This window comes from Mytilus californianus, unplaced genomic scaffold (assembly GCF_021869535.1).
Source record: "Mytilus californianus isolate M0D057914Y unplaced genomic scaffold, xbMytCali1.0.p SCAF_11, whole genome shotgun sequence".
NCBI classification, from domain to species: domain Eukaryota; kingdom Metazoa; phylum Mollusca; class Bivalvia; order Mytilida; family Mytilidae; genus Mytilus; species Mytilus californianus.
Genome location: NW_026262593.1, coordinates 65575298 through 65590595, shown reverse-complemented (window position 1 = coordinate 65590595; position 15298 = coordinate 65575298). Strand labels below are relative to the sequence as shown.

Here is a 15298-nt window from a genome sequence, read left to right as displayed (position 1 = left end):
AAGAACATAATTCAATGTATTCATTACTCAAATTAAAGCAGAAACTATCATAGCCAAATTCAAATACCTTATTTGGATGTGTATTAAATACACTTTTTTACCCTAAACATATAGTTGATAGAGGGGCTGCATATTATACACAACTGTACTCTGAAGACGTTTTTTTTTAATACAACTAATAACGTTTTTTCTTCATTATTGTATATTCAAGACTTTTTTTTATATCTTTTTTTATTTCATAAATAATAATGTTTCATCATTTATTGTAAATTCAAAGTGCAGGTGTGCATTTCTATGTAACATTTAAATCATATATTTTGAAGGGCTGAATAGACAGTTTACCTATCTGTAACTAAAGGAAACCGCCATTTTGTATTCCAAAAATGATTTGTTTGCAATTTTCAAAGTTCTCCAAGGATGAATAAAGTAGTCACATTTTTTCACCTGAATTGTCTCCTGAAATTACAGGTTTATAATGGACCCCTACCACCACTACCCCCGCTTTACCAATTGAGCTAGAGGAGTTATCCAATAAAGCAGTTAATGAATAGAGGTTATATATCTACTAGGTAAGGGAAAGCACAACGACAGGTATCTACTAGGTAAGGGAAAGCACAACTAAAGGTATCTACTAGGTAAGGGAAAGCACAACTACAGGTATCTACTAGGTAAGGGAAAGCACAACTACAGGTAACTACTAGGAAAGCACAACTACAGGTATCTACTAGGTAAGGGAAAGCACAACTACAGGTAACTACTAGGTAAGGGAAAGCACAACTACAGGTATCTACTAGGTAAGGAAAGCACAACTACAGGTATCTACTAGGTAAGGGAAAGCACAACTACAGGTAACTACTAGGTAAGGGAAAGCACAACTACAGGTATCTACTAGGTAAGGGAAAGCACCGTTACAGGTAACTACTAGGTAAAGGAAAGCACAACTACAGGTATCTACTAGGTAAGGGAAAGCACAACTACAGGTAACTACTAGGAAAGCACAACTACAGGTATATACTAGGTAAGGGAAAGCACAACTACAGGTAACTACTAGGTAAGGGAAAGCACAACTACAGGTATCTACTAGGTAAGGGAAAGCACAACTACAGGTATCTACTAGGTAAGGGAAAGCACAACTACAGGTATCTACTAGGTAAGGGAAAGCACAACTACAGGTATCTACTAGGTAAGGGAAAGCACAACAACAGGTATCTACTAGGTAAAGGAAAGCACAACTACAGGTAACTACTAGGAAAGGGAAAGCACAACTACAGGTATCTACTAGGTAAGGGAAAGCACAACTACAGGTATCTACTAGGTAAGGGAAAGCACCGCTACAGGTAACTACTAGGTAAGGGAAAGCACAACTACAGGTATCTACTAGGTAAGGGAAAGCACCGCTACAGGTAACTACTAGGTAAGGGAAAGCACAACTACAGGTATCTACTAGGTAAGGGAAAGCACAACTACAGGTAACTACTAGGAAAGCACAACTACAGGTATCTACTAGGTAAGGGAAAGCACAACTAAAGGTAACTACTAGGTAAGGGAAAGCACAACTACAGGTAACTACTAGGAAAGCACAACTACAGGTATCTACTAGGTAAGGGAAAGCACAACTACAGGTATCTACTAGGTAAGGAAAACACAAACTACAGGCATCTACCAGGTAAGGGAAAGCACAACTACAGGTATCTACTAGGTAAGGGAAAGCACCACTACATGTAACTACCAGGAAAGCACAACTACAGGTAACTACTAGGTAAGGGAAAGCACAACTACAGGTATCTACTAGGTAAGGGAGGTAAGGGAAAGCACAACTACAGGTATCTACTAGGTAAGGGAAAGCACAACTACAGGCATCTACTAGGTAAGGGAAAGCACAACTACAGGTATCTACTAGGTAAGGGAAAGCACCACTACAGGTTTTAATTTATTGATACTTACTCTAACCTAAAGACACCATACAAGAAGTATTGTTTCCTTTCTCCTGGAAAAATAAAAAAACATTTGATTATACTTCATTAGTGCAAGGAATAGATTTCCTATTTCTTAAATTATCTAAATCAAAAACCTAAATATCAATAAAAAACATTAACATAGATTTCCTAAGTAAAAGTTGTAAAATTTACTACAGAATTGTGAAAGCATTCAATTTTATTTGAATTCACCCAGGTAAATTTTGATGGTCTATTCTGCTCAATGCATATTTGTAAGACAACTGACATCTATTACTTACCCCAAGTATATGTAAAGAGGTCTACATCGATGGTCAGTTGTTCCAGTTGTACTTGTAGGTTATATCTGCAGGGATTAAGATACACTGCTGCATACAATGACCTCTTCAGAATGCCAACCTCAATACAGCAGGAAAATCTGTTACAATCAGAATTGGCGTGACAGGCTGCTGGGTGGGAGATATTTGAAAGAACAATCCCTGGTGTGGTGCATTCTATTAAAAATGCAAAAATTTATTTTACTTATTTCTTCCAATATTATATCTATTTCTTTTATAGACTGCTACAGTGAAACAGGGTAAATAATGAATGCAATTCAAATTTAAGGATATTATTTTCAAAATGGAGACTTATCTCAATGTTGTGAAGAATTTTAAAACTAGAAAACACCTCACACAAATGTGAAAGAGTGCACATAAATTAGCTAATAACTATTATAAAAAGATTGACAAAGATAAAAGAATTTGAAAAGTTTGTTCTTGAAATTCAATTGAAGATGAAATTCATTTTCAGATGGAATTTCCAGGATTTGAACAACAACGACAAGTTTTGTTAGATTCTGCTTTAAAAATACGAAATGATTTCGAAAATATAGATACAGAAAGCAGATTCATTTGGCTTCTTTCAGGTGCAACACTGTGGTTTTGGTTTGTTATAAATGTTTTTCAATAAGAAAACAACTATTACCGTTAAATTCGTTAAATAAGCCGCAGGTTTTTTTCTCTGTCATTGTCCCTGCGTGTTATACTCAGGTGCGCTTTATGTATGTATTTTTTTCAGTTTCAGGGCAAGCGTGAAAAAAAATATATATCTGGATTTTTTTTTTATGGAGACCGTCAGATTGTCAAGTGCTTGCAGTGACTTGATAAATTGTTCATGTGGCATATTTTGTTATGAATAAAAATATATATACTTTATCATTTGTTCTTTTTTTCATTGTTGGCCTACGAAGTTGATAACCATGTGTTTATTACATAAACAAAGAAAGATAACCATGTTTGAAAGAGGTACCATACAGGATATTAATTGTGTATTTACAATAAATATGTAATTGTTTGTTGTTGTAATGTGTTTTTAAATAAAATCTTCTTTAGAAATAATAAAGGAAGTGATTGTGTTTCTTTCCAATATTTCAAGTCTCTTTTAATGACGATGGTGATAACCATGTGCTGAAATGAACCCTTTAAAGTGTTTCATAAACAAAGAAAGATAAGCGTGTTTGAAAAGAGGTACCATACAGGATATACTATTGAGGAGTAACTGCTTGTTGTTTTATTGTTTCAAAATGAAATATCTTTATGAAATATTGTAGCCACATATTGGTGTAAGAAATAAAAAAAATGAATATTAATTTTCATAATTCAATATGCTAAGACATTTATATATCGCCGTCTTATTTGAATTCCCCTTTCCGTGGCCCATCTCACTTTCAGTTAAAAATAGACAATGACTTGCAGAAACTGAATGGTTTTGTTCGTAGTTTTCAACCAAGTTTAAATTGAAAAATGTTTGTTACTTATAAAACTTAAACTTTTATTTTATAAACAACAATAAAATTCTTTAGATTTAATTTAATAATTTTTTTTCCTGACTTATGGGTGAACAGTTTTCACACGTGGGTACAGGTAATTAAGTAGGTCATAATCAAGGTAAACAATGGCAGTTTTATGGCTTGGGTAACTTTTAATGAATACCTTTTCAAGATTAATTAAAATCCTTGATTCCAATTCAAACAATAAATGAGCAATCAACACCGAACTTATTTTAATCAAAACAACAAGGTTCAATGGACACCCAAGCTGTCAACACATGGCCATTGTTGACAAAAAACAACTAATGAATCTGGCATGATTAAAACAATAAAAAAATTATAATAATTTATTAACATTTATTTATTTTAATATGAAACAAATAAATATATACAAAATGTCTTTCAACTTTCTCAACAATCTGAAAATAAAAATGAAACATGTTACGGAGTGAGTTACAAGAAGGAGTGAACATTCATTATGCTAAGGTCCGTAGAATGCATGTACGTTTTCTTCAGGGTGCGCTTTATATGCAGGTGCGTTTTATGTAAGGAAAAAAACAATCCTCACCCCCAAAAACGGCCGTGCGCCTTATTTAGGGGTGCGCTTTTTAATCCGGAAAATACGGTACATTTTTAAAATATAAGCCACTAGCCACAAGGTGAACCTTTTTGGCAAGTAAGCATAGTTAACGAGCAAAAAAGATTCACATTGTGTACAGTGGCTGATATTTAATGATTTCTATAAGTAGAAAACCCGATAATCTGTTTATCATTCTATTGGTGGCCTTTTCCCCCTCCTTTAGACAGTGTAATGTTTGACGAAAGTAAGCTTCTCCTTTCATATTGTGACGTTGCTGATAACTTCTTCTCAGACATTGTGACATCGCTGATAATGTCTGCTCATGTCTCAAAGCCATAATACAAGAATTACGGAGCAACTCAGCAGGGTGATATAGGCAAAGGGTAGGATGATAAAGTCTTTTAACAGAGTGTTAATCATTTTTAATGTAATATGACAACATTAGAACTTACCATTATTCCATCCATATGACAGAGTATTATAAGGAGAAATGCCATGGTCACATAAACTGGTACTGCCCATGAAATCTGTCAGTCCCAAATCTTGTAACAGTTCATCTGCATTGATGTCATTAAGGTCAGAGGTCATGGTTAAATTTCTGTCAGACAACCATGAACTCAAGGAAAAATCTGAAATTTATAAAATGTTTGAACCTTATCAAAGAATATAAAAACACAAGTTCATTACATATATTATATTTTGAATTTTTGCTCTGAATACTGTCTTTTGATTACAAATAACAGTTCTGTCCAATTCACCTAAAATTGCATGAAGGTTTGACAAAGTCATTGGTGACTGAAAATTTTTAACCTTACACTATAACTAAAAGTTGACTCTAAAAAAACTATTATTTTCTACTGATAATTTAAGAAATAACTTATGCAAGTCCTATATTTGTTTGCAATTTTTAGCTTGATCTTTTTACAGATCCCAATTAATGTCATATTAACCTATTGTGTCTGTTTGGGTTGCTCACCCAATTTTGTCAATATTACGGAACTATAAATATATATAGTTATACAAGTGGCAGATTTAGCTTGCTATAAAACCAGGTTTAACCCACCATTTCCTTCAGTAAATACCTGTACCAAGTCAGGAATACGACAGTTGTTTTTCACTTGTTACAGTTGTTTTTCACTTGTTATGTTGATTGATAGCGTTTGATTTTGTCAGTTTTTATGGACTTCACCTTTATGAATTTGCCTTGGAGTTCAGTACTTTTGTTATACTGTGTTTTTAGGTGGTGAAACAGAACAGTCGCACACACTTCCCACATATCTGCGCTTTACTTTTTTTTTTAACTTATCCTATTTGTCCAATTAGAATCAATTAATTCATTTCACATGGCCTAGGCCGTTATATTTGTTAATTTATCCCTTGCTACATTTGGGACAAAAAAATGGAAATAATAATAACAATCCAGGCCATGTGAAAATTTCCAACAAATCTATTGTTTGCATAATTATTTCTGAAATAAAATATAATTATCTTCAGAATGGTTACGCTGGTTAGTGTGGACTGATAAAAATCGAAGAACTATTAGTAAGATAAAATTCACCAAGTGCTATGAATGTAAGATTTGTTTTTACCTGTAGTTTTGAATTCTGATGTCCAATTACAGACTTCCTTTATAAGTATTGTATTGATGAATACAGGATGTTCAATCTCACAAGTCATAGAATCAAAACACACTGTCAAGGTCATATTGACCTCGTACTGATCCTCGAAATCTACTTCTCTAATAGTATATCTGAAATGAATCAAATCATTTCATTTATCCTTTGTTGGCTTGATGCATAAAATTTCTATATCAAGCATTACTTACATTTATGTAAATATTTTTACTATGTTGATGAACCAATTTCTGAGATATAATTTTGAAAATTAAAAACTTTTTCATCACTTTGAATCTTGATTCAATCTGTTCACTCTACTGCATGTTATGCTTTTGCCTGCACAAACTAATCAGACTAAGTATTTTGTACATTTTTGTAAGTCAAAGATAGAATAACTAGCTCTCCCAACTTGTAAAATATTCAACATCTTAACAGTTTAGAGGGTGGACAGTGGAATCACTGATTCTCACTCCCCCCATCTCCCAACTCTCTATTCCCTTCCACTAACTCCCACTTCCCATCCCCTTACTCCAAAATGAAAATCAGTCCAAATTTTTTTCCCACAATATCCCAATTTTTACTTCCCCTCTTTCCCCAGTTCCCGCCTCCTGCATTCCACTTCCCGCCCCTTCATTCCCATGTACTCTTACCCCTGTCCACCCCTCAGATCATAATCCATTTACTGTCATCTTGCCTTCAGAGACATTCATCAGGGAAAAACAAAATCACAGACAAACACAAGAAAAATGATAAAATATAAAATATTTTGGTACATCATAGTTGTTTTTTCCAAGCATAACTCAAAGCATTGTCAAAATAATATGTAAGAACTGAAGATGGACCAATAAACAGTTTGAATATGAAAGTAAAGGTTTACATAAAAGCCAAAAATATGTCCCAACAACCAATAGCAGACTTATTTCTTTTCCTAAGACTATTCAGTGATGAAAAAAGTGTGTTTTCATGAGGGCATGATTTCATGGTTTTAACAAGTTCTGTGAACAAAATTTTAGGATATATGTTCTTTACGAATACTTTAATTGTGTGGATCATAAAGACGTTGTAAAACCAAATCCACAAAATTAGTACACTATGATTAAAACTGAAGCAACAGTATCCACTTCATTTAATTTACACCTAAAACTTACTCAATGTTGATGATGCCATAAAGAGAGAATTTGTAATGCACACCTGAAAATAAATATTTAAAATATTATATCAATGCATAGAAATATCATACCTGGATTTTAAAAGTCAAATATTCTCTTCTTACACAAATTACATAAAATAGAAATAAGGAAAGATAATTCTTCCTTTTGAAAGTTTTCTTTGCATTTAGTAGTAATAAACTCGACTCAAAGACAAAAATGTTAAATACATAGGACTTCTAAACTAAAAAATTATCTCTTGAGGGGTTGTAATCTCAGCATTTATAAGATTTATCATAAAAATCTGGACAAAAATATAGCCATGAGATTCCCTTCAAGATTGGACTGAAAACGCACAGATGCTCAGAATTCAGATGTTCCCTGTTCTGTGTTTTGATAGGAAATTAATCTTCATTGAAATGAGTGATTACCGAAGGTCACATCCGACAACAGCAGGTCATTCTCCATTTTGTCGATTTTCAGCAACAATTTGTTGGTGCAGGGTTCTATCAACATTGACACCTCCAATGATCTGTTCAATCTAGGTATATCCATACAACACCTGGCTCCATTACATCCTACTGGTATACTGCAGACAAGTCGTGATGTTCCAGCATCAAAGACATGAGTGTTGGTTGCATTGACACAATCTGTAATTAATCAAAGAAAAATATGTTCCTACAAAAGTCTGAAACTGAAGTTTAGGACTCTTTCAAAAATAAAGCTATTTCATATTATTCTGAGTGAATATCAGGTTCCTACAAAAGTCTAAAACTGAAATTACAACAGAGATCTTCTAAAATGAAAGTGGTTTCATATTAAAAATCTGCATTCAGGTATATTTATCTGATATCAGAATGCTAGTTTTTTAGTTTTTATTATTGCGATACTTGCCCAGTTGCATTATTCACAATAATAAAAAGAACCTCGCAATAATTTCTGAATATACAGTATTCTGAATGAATAGCAGTGAATCAAGGATAAAGGAAGTGGACTTATTTTTGCACATGACCAAGTAATTGTTTCTTTATAAAATTCAACAAATTCATCATTCTAATGTGTACACATAAGAGGTGACAAAGCAAATTAATTTAAAATGAAATAAGAACCATGAATTGCAATGCTATAAACAATATTATTCTTGTTACAATTGTATTACAAATTTTGCAATTTTTATGTTATAAAAATATAAAAAAATTACCGTTTTTCCATCCATTCACTGCATCTGCTTCAATAAATGGAGATTTCAGATTGTAGCACTCTGTTGTGGATACAAACTTGGCCACTCCCAGTTCCTCTACTAGCTGCATTGCAGCCCATTCAGGGAGAGGGATGGTGGTGCTAGGAAAATCTCTAGATGCCATCCATGTATCAAAGTCAACTGAAATATATCTTTATCTTATTAATATCAGTAATTAACAAGTGAAACTGCGAGCTGCTGCTCACTGATGATACCCCCGCCCAAATATGCATATGGAATATTTAAATAGTTATTGTAAAATGATGTAAGTGTTCGGTAAACAGGAAGTTGTTGAGTGATGAATCTGAAAACGCATCACATGGTATAGCCGACTTATATAAACCCTGAAACCAAATTTCAGAAATCCTTATGATGTAGTTTCTGAGAAAGATGCGATGAAAAAATATTCATGGGACGGATGGACGGACAGACAGAGGTAAAACAGTATACCCACATTTTTTTTTAAAGCGGTGGTATAATAAACTGTTAACACAAAGATATGTCTCGCCTTTTTGTTATTTTGATAGTAAAATGCAAATGTTGAAATTAAAATTGCAATACTTTCATATGTAAGTTATGAAAAATATTCAAGTCAATGAACCATGACTGAGGGGGCGGGGTCAAATAATTTCCATAGAAATGAGATGTGCCAATGCTTATACAACTGCATGCCAAATATAATTGACCTACCACTAGTGGTTCCCCAGAAACTGACCTAATAACAAACTAATACTTGTAAACTAAACAAAAGTTTAAAAGTCAATAGACCATGACTGAGGGGGTGGGGCCAAATAATCTCCATGGAAATGAGATGTGCCAATGCTTATACAACTACATACTAAATATCATTGACCTACCACTAGTGGTTCCCCATAAACTGACCTAATCACAAACTTATACATGTAAACAAAGTAAAAGTTTCAACGTCAATAGACCATGACTGAGAGGGCGTGGCCAAATAATCTCCATGGAAATGAGATATGCCAATGCTTATACAACTGCCTACCAAATATCATTGACATACCACTAGTGGTTCCCCTGAAACTGTCCTAATCACAAACTAATACATGTAAACTAAGCAAAGTTTCAAAGTCAATAGACCATGACTGAGGGGGTGGTGCCAAATAATCTCCATGGAAATGAGATGTGCCAATTCAATACAACTGCATACTAAATATCATTGACCTACCACTAGTGGTTCACTATAAACTAGACCTAATCACAAACTAATAGATTGTTGATGCTGCCGCCCCGCTGGAAACAGCATACTTGTCTAGCTTTTTGACGCCGTCAAGGCGAGACAAAAACCGAAGCAAGATTGCTTTAAATTGGAACATTTTTTAAACAGACCTTAATCAAATAAATTTACTCTTTAGTTTTAGCTGGCTAACATATGAATTTTCTTTTTTTGCGAATGTTCTTTCAATGAACATTGTTTGTATTTGTGTGTTTCAAATAATTACAAATTTTGAGTGTCAAAATTTTAATACAAAACTAAGTGAATATTCCTCACTAAATGTTTTGCCATAGATTACCAAAGTTCAAATACCTACAAACTGAACTCTTGTATCAGGACTTACAGTAAATATTCTTTACTAAGTTCAAATTTTAACAAGATGTACTGTAGGCATATGCTTTCTTATACACCTAACAAATTTCTATAGCAGTAAATATGTGAATCAATCAAATTTTGTGACAGCAAAAGTTATAAAGACCTTTAAATGATATGAAGAAATTGAAAAGGTGTCATAAATTAAGAAGCTATGATTTGAAGATGCTGAGAATAATAAAATGAAGGTTTCATTAAATTTTCAAGACATATATGGAAAGATATTTTTTCTGTTGACAGAAAGCATGTCTGTCACACAGTATGGCATCAAACAAAATGAAGCTTGACTTGTAGTTGCTGAGAGAAAGTTACATAAATGTGTTATAAGTAAATGGACAGACAGACAGACAGAGAAAAACAAGTGTACAGCCCTCTTTTAGAGTGGGGACACTAAAACCAAACAGCAAATCTAATCTGAACAAATCCAGATTGTTTCACTCACAGGTTTCACTGTACTTTGACATTATATACTAACATGATGTATCAAGTCTTGATGTTCCTGTTGTACAGATCTCCTTTGGAAGTTTGAATCCATTAAAGATGGTTGTTCTAAACATACAGATCCCACTGTATTCAAAACATGTACTCAAGGTCATGAAAATCAGATAGTTGTGTTCTGATACCAGGTCGTAGATAGTATACCTAAAAACAAAAAAAATGCATATGCAGATATTTTTTGCCATGTCATTTCATGCAATTTGTTTCTTACTTTCTTCTTATTTTAGTACTTCTTTAATTTCATTGTGACCAGGATGTATTTATGATATGGAAATAATTTTTCTGTAAACTTTTCTTTTTTGACAGCAGCATGTAAATAGACTTATCAAACTAGAAAACTGAAATGTCAGCAAAGTGCCTTCTTTCACATTACTGTACGAGCACAGAAACAAAGAATACTGATTCAATACTATCCTTTTTTTGTTAATTCTGACATCAGGAATTACTTCAGTGAACAAAAGGGTGGACAAACAGAACGCTTACTGTAGGGCACTGCTGACCTGGCCCAAATGAAGGTGATGTTAAACGCTGAAGAAATTCATTGATAAAAAGGTACAGTAGTTATTTAAATATAAAAAATAGACTAAATGAATTAGATCATACTTACTCGATCCTAAACACACCTAACAAAGAAAATCTTCCTACTGAACCTAAAATAGAAATCAAACATTGCCATAACAGGTTTTACTCATTTAAAATAAAAGAAGAATATGTCCATGGGACACATATGCCTTTCGATTGTTAATATGCAAGTCAATGTACTAATTCAAACCTACTGATGTTTGTTTTCTTTAAAACTTAATGACATTTGTTTTTGTATGTTGTCATTAGAGATGCTCTGGGGTTTGAGTGCTCTTATTGTTCAATAATTAACAGTAATGGGGGGCAAAGTAGAGCTAGTGTAACAGTAAATTTGGTCCGGTAGTAAAATTTGTCCGCCGGACTTTTTTTCCTAGGTAATCAAGTCCGTGACCATAATTTTACTAGGAAATTAAGTCCCTGGATAAATTTTCCTAGGAAAATAAGTCCGTAGCTAGTAAAATACGTCTGGCACCTATTTTCCTAGGAAAATTTTTATATTTCTGTATTCTCCTTTTTTGTATGAAAAAAGTCCCTTTAGAAGTTTATTTCTTAAGACATTACTTAAATTAATCAATATCAAAATCAAGAAAGGAACCTTTGTGATTATGTACATCATAAAAGTCTGTGATATTAATTTTCCTAGGAAAAAAAGTCCGTTTAATTATTAAAAAACACCCATATTTTGATAAAATAGTGAAATATCAATGCACAAATGTTAAACAATTTAAAAACATTTAAGTTACAAATTCCTTTGTTTACATGTAAATTATTTCTTTCATTACAGAATTTCCTATAAAAATAAAGGACGTGGACGTTTTTACCTAGGAATATTAATGGCCTGGACATGAATTCCTAGGAAAATTAGTCTGGGCAGATAAATTTTATTAAAAGATTAATGCACAACTGTTTAACAGCATTGAAACATAATTAAAAATTCCATTGTTCACATGTAAATGATTTCTCTCATTACAAATTGTCTTATCAAAATAATGAACATGGTTGTGTTTACTTAGCAATATTAATGGCCTGGACAGGATTTCCTAGGAAATTTAGTCTGGGCACATACATTTTATTAAAAGGTTAATGCACAACTGTTAAACAACATTAGAACATAAGAATTAAATATTCCATTGTTTAAATGTAAATGATTTCTTTTATTACACATTTTCCTATTAAAATAAAGGACATGGACGTTTTTACCTAGGAATATTGATGACATGGACATAAATTCCTAGGAAAATGAGTCTGGGGACATAAATTACTGACATCGGACTAAATATAATAGTTAATTCTGTAACCATGGACTTTTTATACTAGTAATATTTGTCCGCCCGGACACATTTTACCAGGACTAATTTATCACTTACAAAAGTGTGTGGAAACAGCAAATTTGTCAATGTTTCCATTTATAAAGGAACATACTTTAAGAACGGTGAAAGCGACACCACCCAATTTGGAACTTGATCTGTGTATGGTGGTAATAAGCATTATATGTATAAGCTGCAGAAAATTTGGTTGTGGCATTATAAAGTTAGAGAATGGAAACCAATCAGGACTAGGCATAAAAATTATACCTCAGGTTACTTGAAAATTGAAGATGTCTGTTGTATATATAAAAATTTATGCTTATTAGACATCAGTAAAAGAATGGTATAAGTTTGACTTGTATTCCAACTGAGCAGGATAGGTTCAATATGTAAATTTTTTCTAACAGCTCCTTGTTAAATTGAAATAGAACTGACCTCTTTGCAGGTTGATATGTAATCTGTTTCTAATGAATCTTATCATGTAAATATATGTCATTTTGTACCAAACAGTCTCCAAGGCCAATGCCATCCTAATCTAGTGGGTCAACAATATATATAGAAAACTTACCAAAGCTGTAATTTTGTAGTGATATTGTCTGTGTAATTCTCTCTATTGTTAGATTCATCTCTGATTTACAAGTGTCTATTGTTACACTGGACATGATGCTATGATCAATACCATCTACCTCATAACAACAGGTTGATGTGTAACAGTTAAATACACAAGTCACATGGTCATCTTCAGCTATAGGTGTCAAGGTCACATTCAGATCCTGATGGCAAACTGAAAAAGCATGAAACTTATTTTATCAATTTTCACACATAACTAATGCAATTAATCAAATAATAGACAGTTAACAACCCCCCACCCCCCCCCAAAAAAAAAGTGAGATTTAGGAAAAATATAAATTTGATTGATCTGTGGTTTACTTTATTACATATTCTAATATGGTGCTCTTTTTCCCCTCCCTTTGTAAACAAATACATGATTTAATTCCAACAAACACAATGTAGACTTGTGTGAGATCACAGTTCAATTTTTAAAGAAGCTGGAAATTGTGTGAAGTCACAGTTAAACTTTCAACGTCAATTGAATTTGAAAGAATCTTGAGATTATAATTGACATTTCTTTGCAATAGAATATTAAAAACTCAATCTACATGCATTTAACTTGTACAATTAACCTGTTATAAGAACCTCTCTATCTGTCTTAGAAGCATGACATACAATTTCTACATATTTTTTGTATTTCTCTTTCATAAGGACATCATTCAGAGGTGATATGACTTTTTGTTTCATTATAAAAGTATAAGGGTTAGTATTTAACCTTTTCAGAGGTGGACTTTGTGCAGACGTTCTGTACATAGTGAATTATGATTATATAAAAAAGACCCCCTTGTGACCAAAATGACTCTCTAGACTAAAATTTGCCAGAACATTTTGACTAACCATTTCTCCATCCATCTGTCACTTCCTTATTATAAGGACTTCTCCCTCTGTCACAGGATGTAGATAAAAGGTAGGGAGACACTGCAAGATCATCTAGCAAGATGGATATAGCGTAGTCTGGTAATGGTGCTGTCACATCATTCTTTATCATCCAGTTAGTAAGAGAAAATGCTAAAAACATAACAATGGAAATGTTTTATATATCATATTCCTTAACATTTTCTGCAGGGGTAGTTTGAGGAGATGACCTTTTTCAAAGAAAAAAAAATTATGGTTTCATGAGTAAATGATAAAACTGAACATCAGAAAATGTAATTATGGGAAGCAGAATTGGATGTGAAAAAAATCAAAATAATAAATATGGTATCAATTTGAAAATGATAGGCAAATTTTTAAAATTCAAAGGAAGTAAAAAATAGAAAATATCAATTTGTCCCTAATGCATTTATTTAATATCATTTTTTTTTTTCACTTCACACAACTTTTTTTCAACAGTGCCTTTCTATTCTATAAGACAAACATACTTGGATTGATAAATGTGGCATTCCATGAACATTGTAGTTTTGGCAGCAGGACATTATCCAGCACAATGTACGTCTGCTCACAAGGTGCCATACTTTCTGTACAGATTGTAATGTTCAATGACATCAGGTAGTAGTTAGATGCTGCTAAATCATACACCAAAAACCTAAATATAATTAGTAATCAACAGGTAAAACAAAACTGTCAAATATAAATTGTTAAAAGCATAACTGTTTTATAAGCCATTCTGAAAGTTCTGTTATCTTTGTTTTGTAACTTCAGTTTTCTGGCTAGGGGATGGTTGCAAGGTCTAAATCATCAAAAGTTGAGAATAAATTTAACAAAAACAACCAAAGATCTGCCATTAAAACCCAATAGAGTAGTAACCTAGATCAGTAGATTGACATGTCACTTAGAACCTAAGAACTGACTTAAAAATCAATATCATCTAATGATTTTTAAACATAAGAAAAGACATACAATTGACTAGATTTTTTTTTAAGTATCAATAATTTATAAAAGAATACTTACACAATGTTAACAACACCTCCTAAAGAAAATTGCTGCTGTTCACCTAAAAACAAATTCAGCCATCATTATACATATTTCATCATGACCTTTAAGATTCAATATTTTCATAAATTCATAAAGTATACATTTCACTAATATCAACAATCTAATTTCTTAAAAGGGCAATAAAATTGACAAGAGAAATTTATTCTTCATCACCCGTAGAGCTTTACTTATTTTAACTCGGGTGCTCTATAATGTATCTACCATAACCAACAAGGACACAAGACCCAAATACAGGCATCAGGACCAAGGTAGGGAGCCTGTAGTTCAGTTTTTGTTATTTGTGGCTGATTGTCATAATTGTTTTTGATTTATTGTTTTGTACATATATAAGACCATTAGATTCTCATTTAAATTGTTTTACATTTGCTCTCAACACCTGTACACAAACTGGTTGTCATTGGTTGAC

General features: G+C 32.7%; 1 protein-coding gene across 1 annotated transcript in view; it reads right to left on the bottom strand.

The window, feature by feature from the left end:
- Positions 1-15298, bottom strand: part of LOC127720544 (uncharacterized) — a 170438-nt gene that overhangs the window by 93524 nt on the left and 61616 nt on the right. Inside the window, exons 52-64 of the mRNA XM_052227137.1 lie at positions 14848-14890; positions 14319-14482; positions 13795-13965; positions 12914-13129; positions 11064-11106; positions 10434-10600; positions 8311-8490; positions 7541-7759; positions 7110-7152; positions 5935-6095; positions 4798-4974; positions 2237-2449; positions 1945-1987 (exon numbers count right to left, since the gene is read on the bottom strand). Of these exons, the coding sequence (XP_052083097.1) occupies positions 1945-1987; positions 2237-2449; positions 4798-4974; positions 5935-6095; positions 7110-7152; positions 7541-7759; positions 8311-8490; positions 10434-10600; positions 11064-11106; positions 12914-13129; positions 13795-13965; positions 14319-14482; positions 14848-14890 (1840 nt within the window). The remainder of the gene's footprint in view (positions 1-1944; positions 1988-2236; positions 2450-4797; positions 4975-5934; positions 6096-7109; positions 7153-7540; positions 7760-8310; positions 8491-10433; positions 10601-11063; positions 11107-12913; positions 13130-13794; positions 13966-14318; positions 14483-14847; positions 14891-15298) is intronic.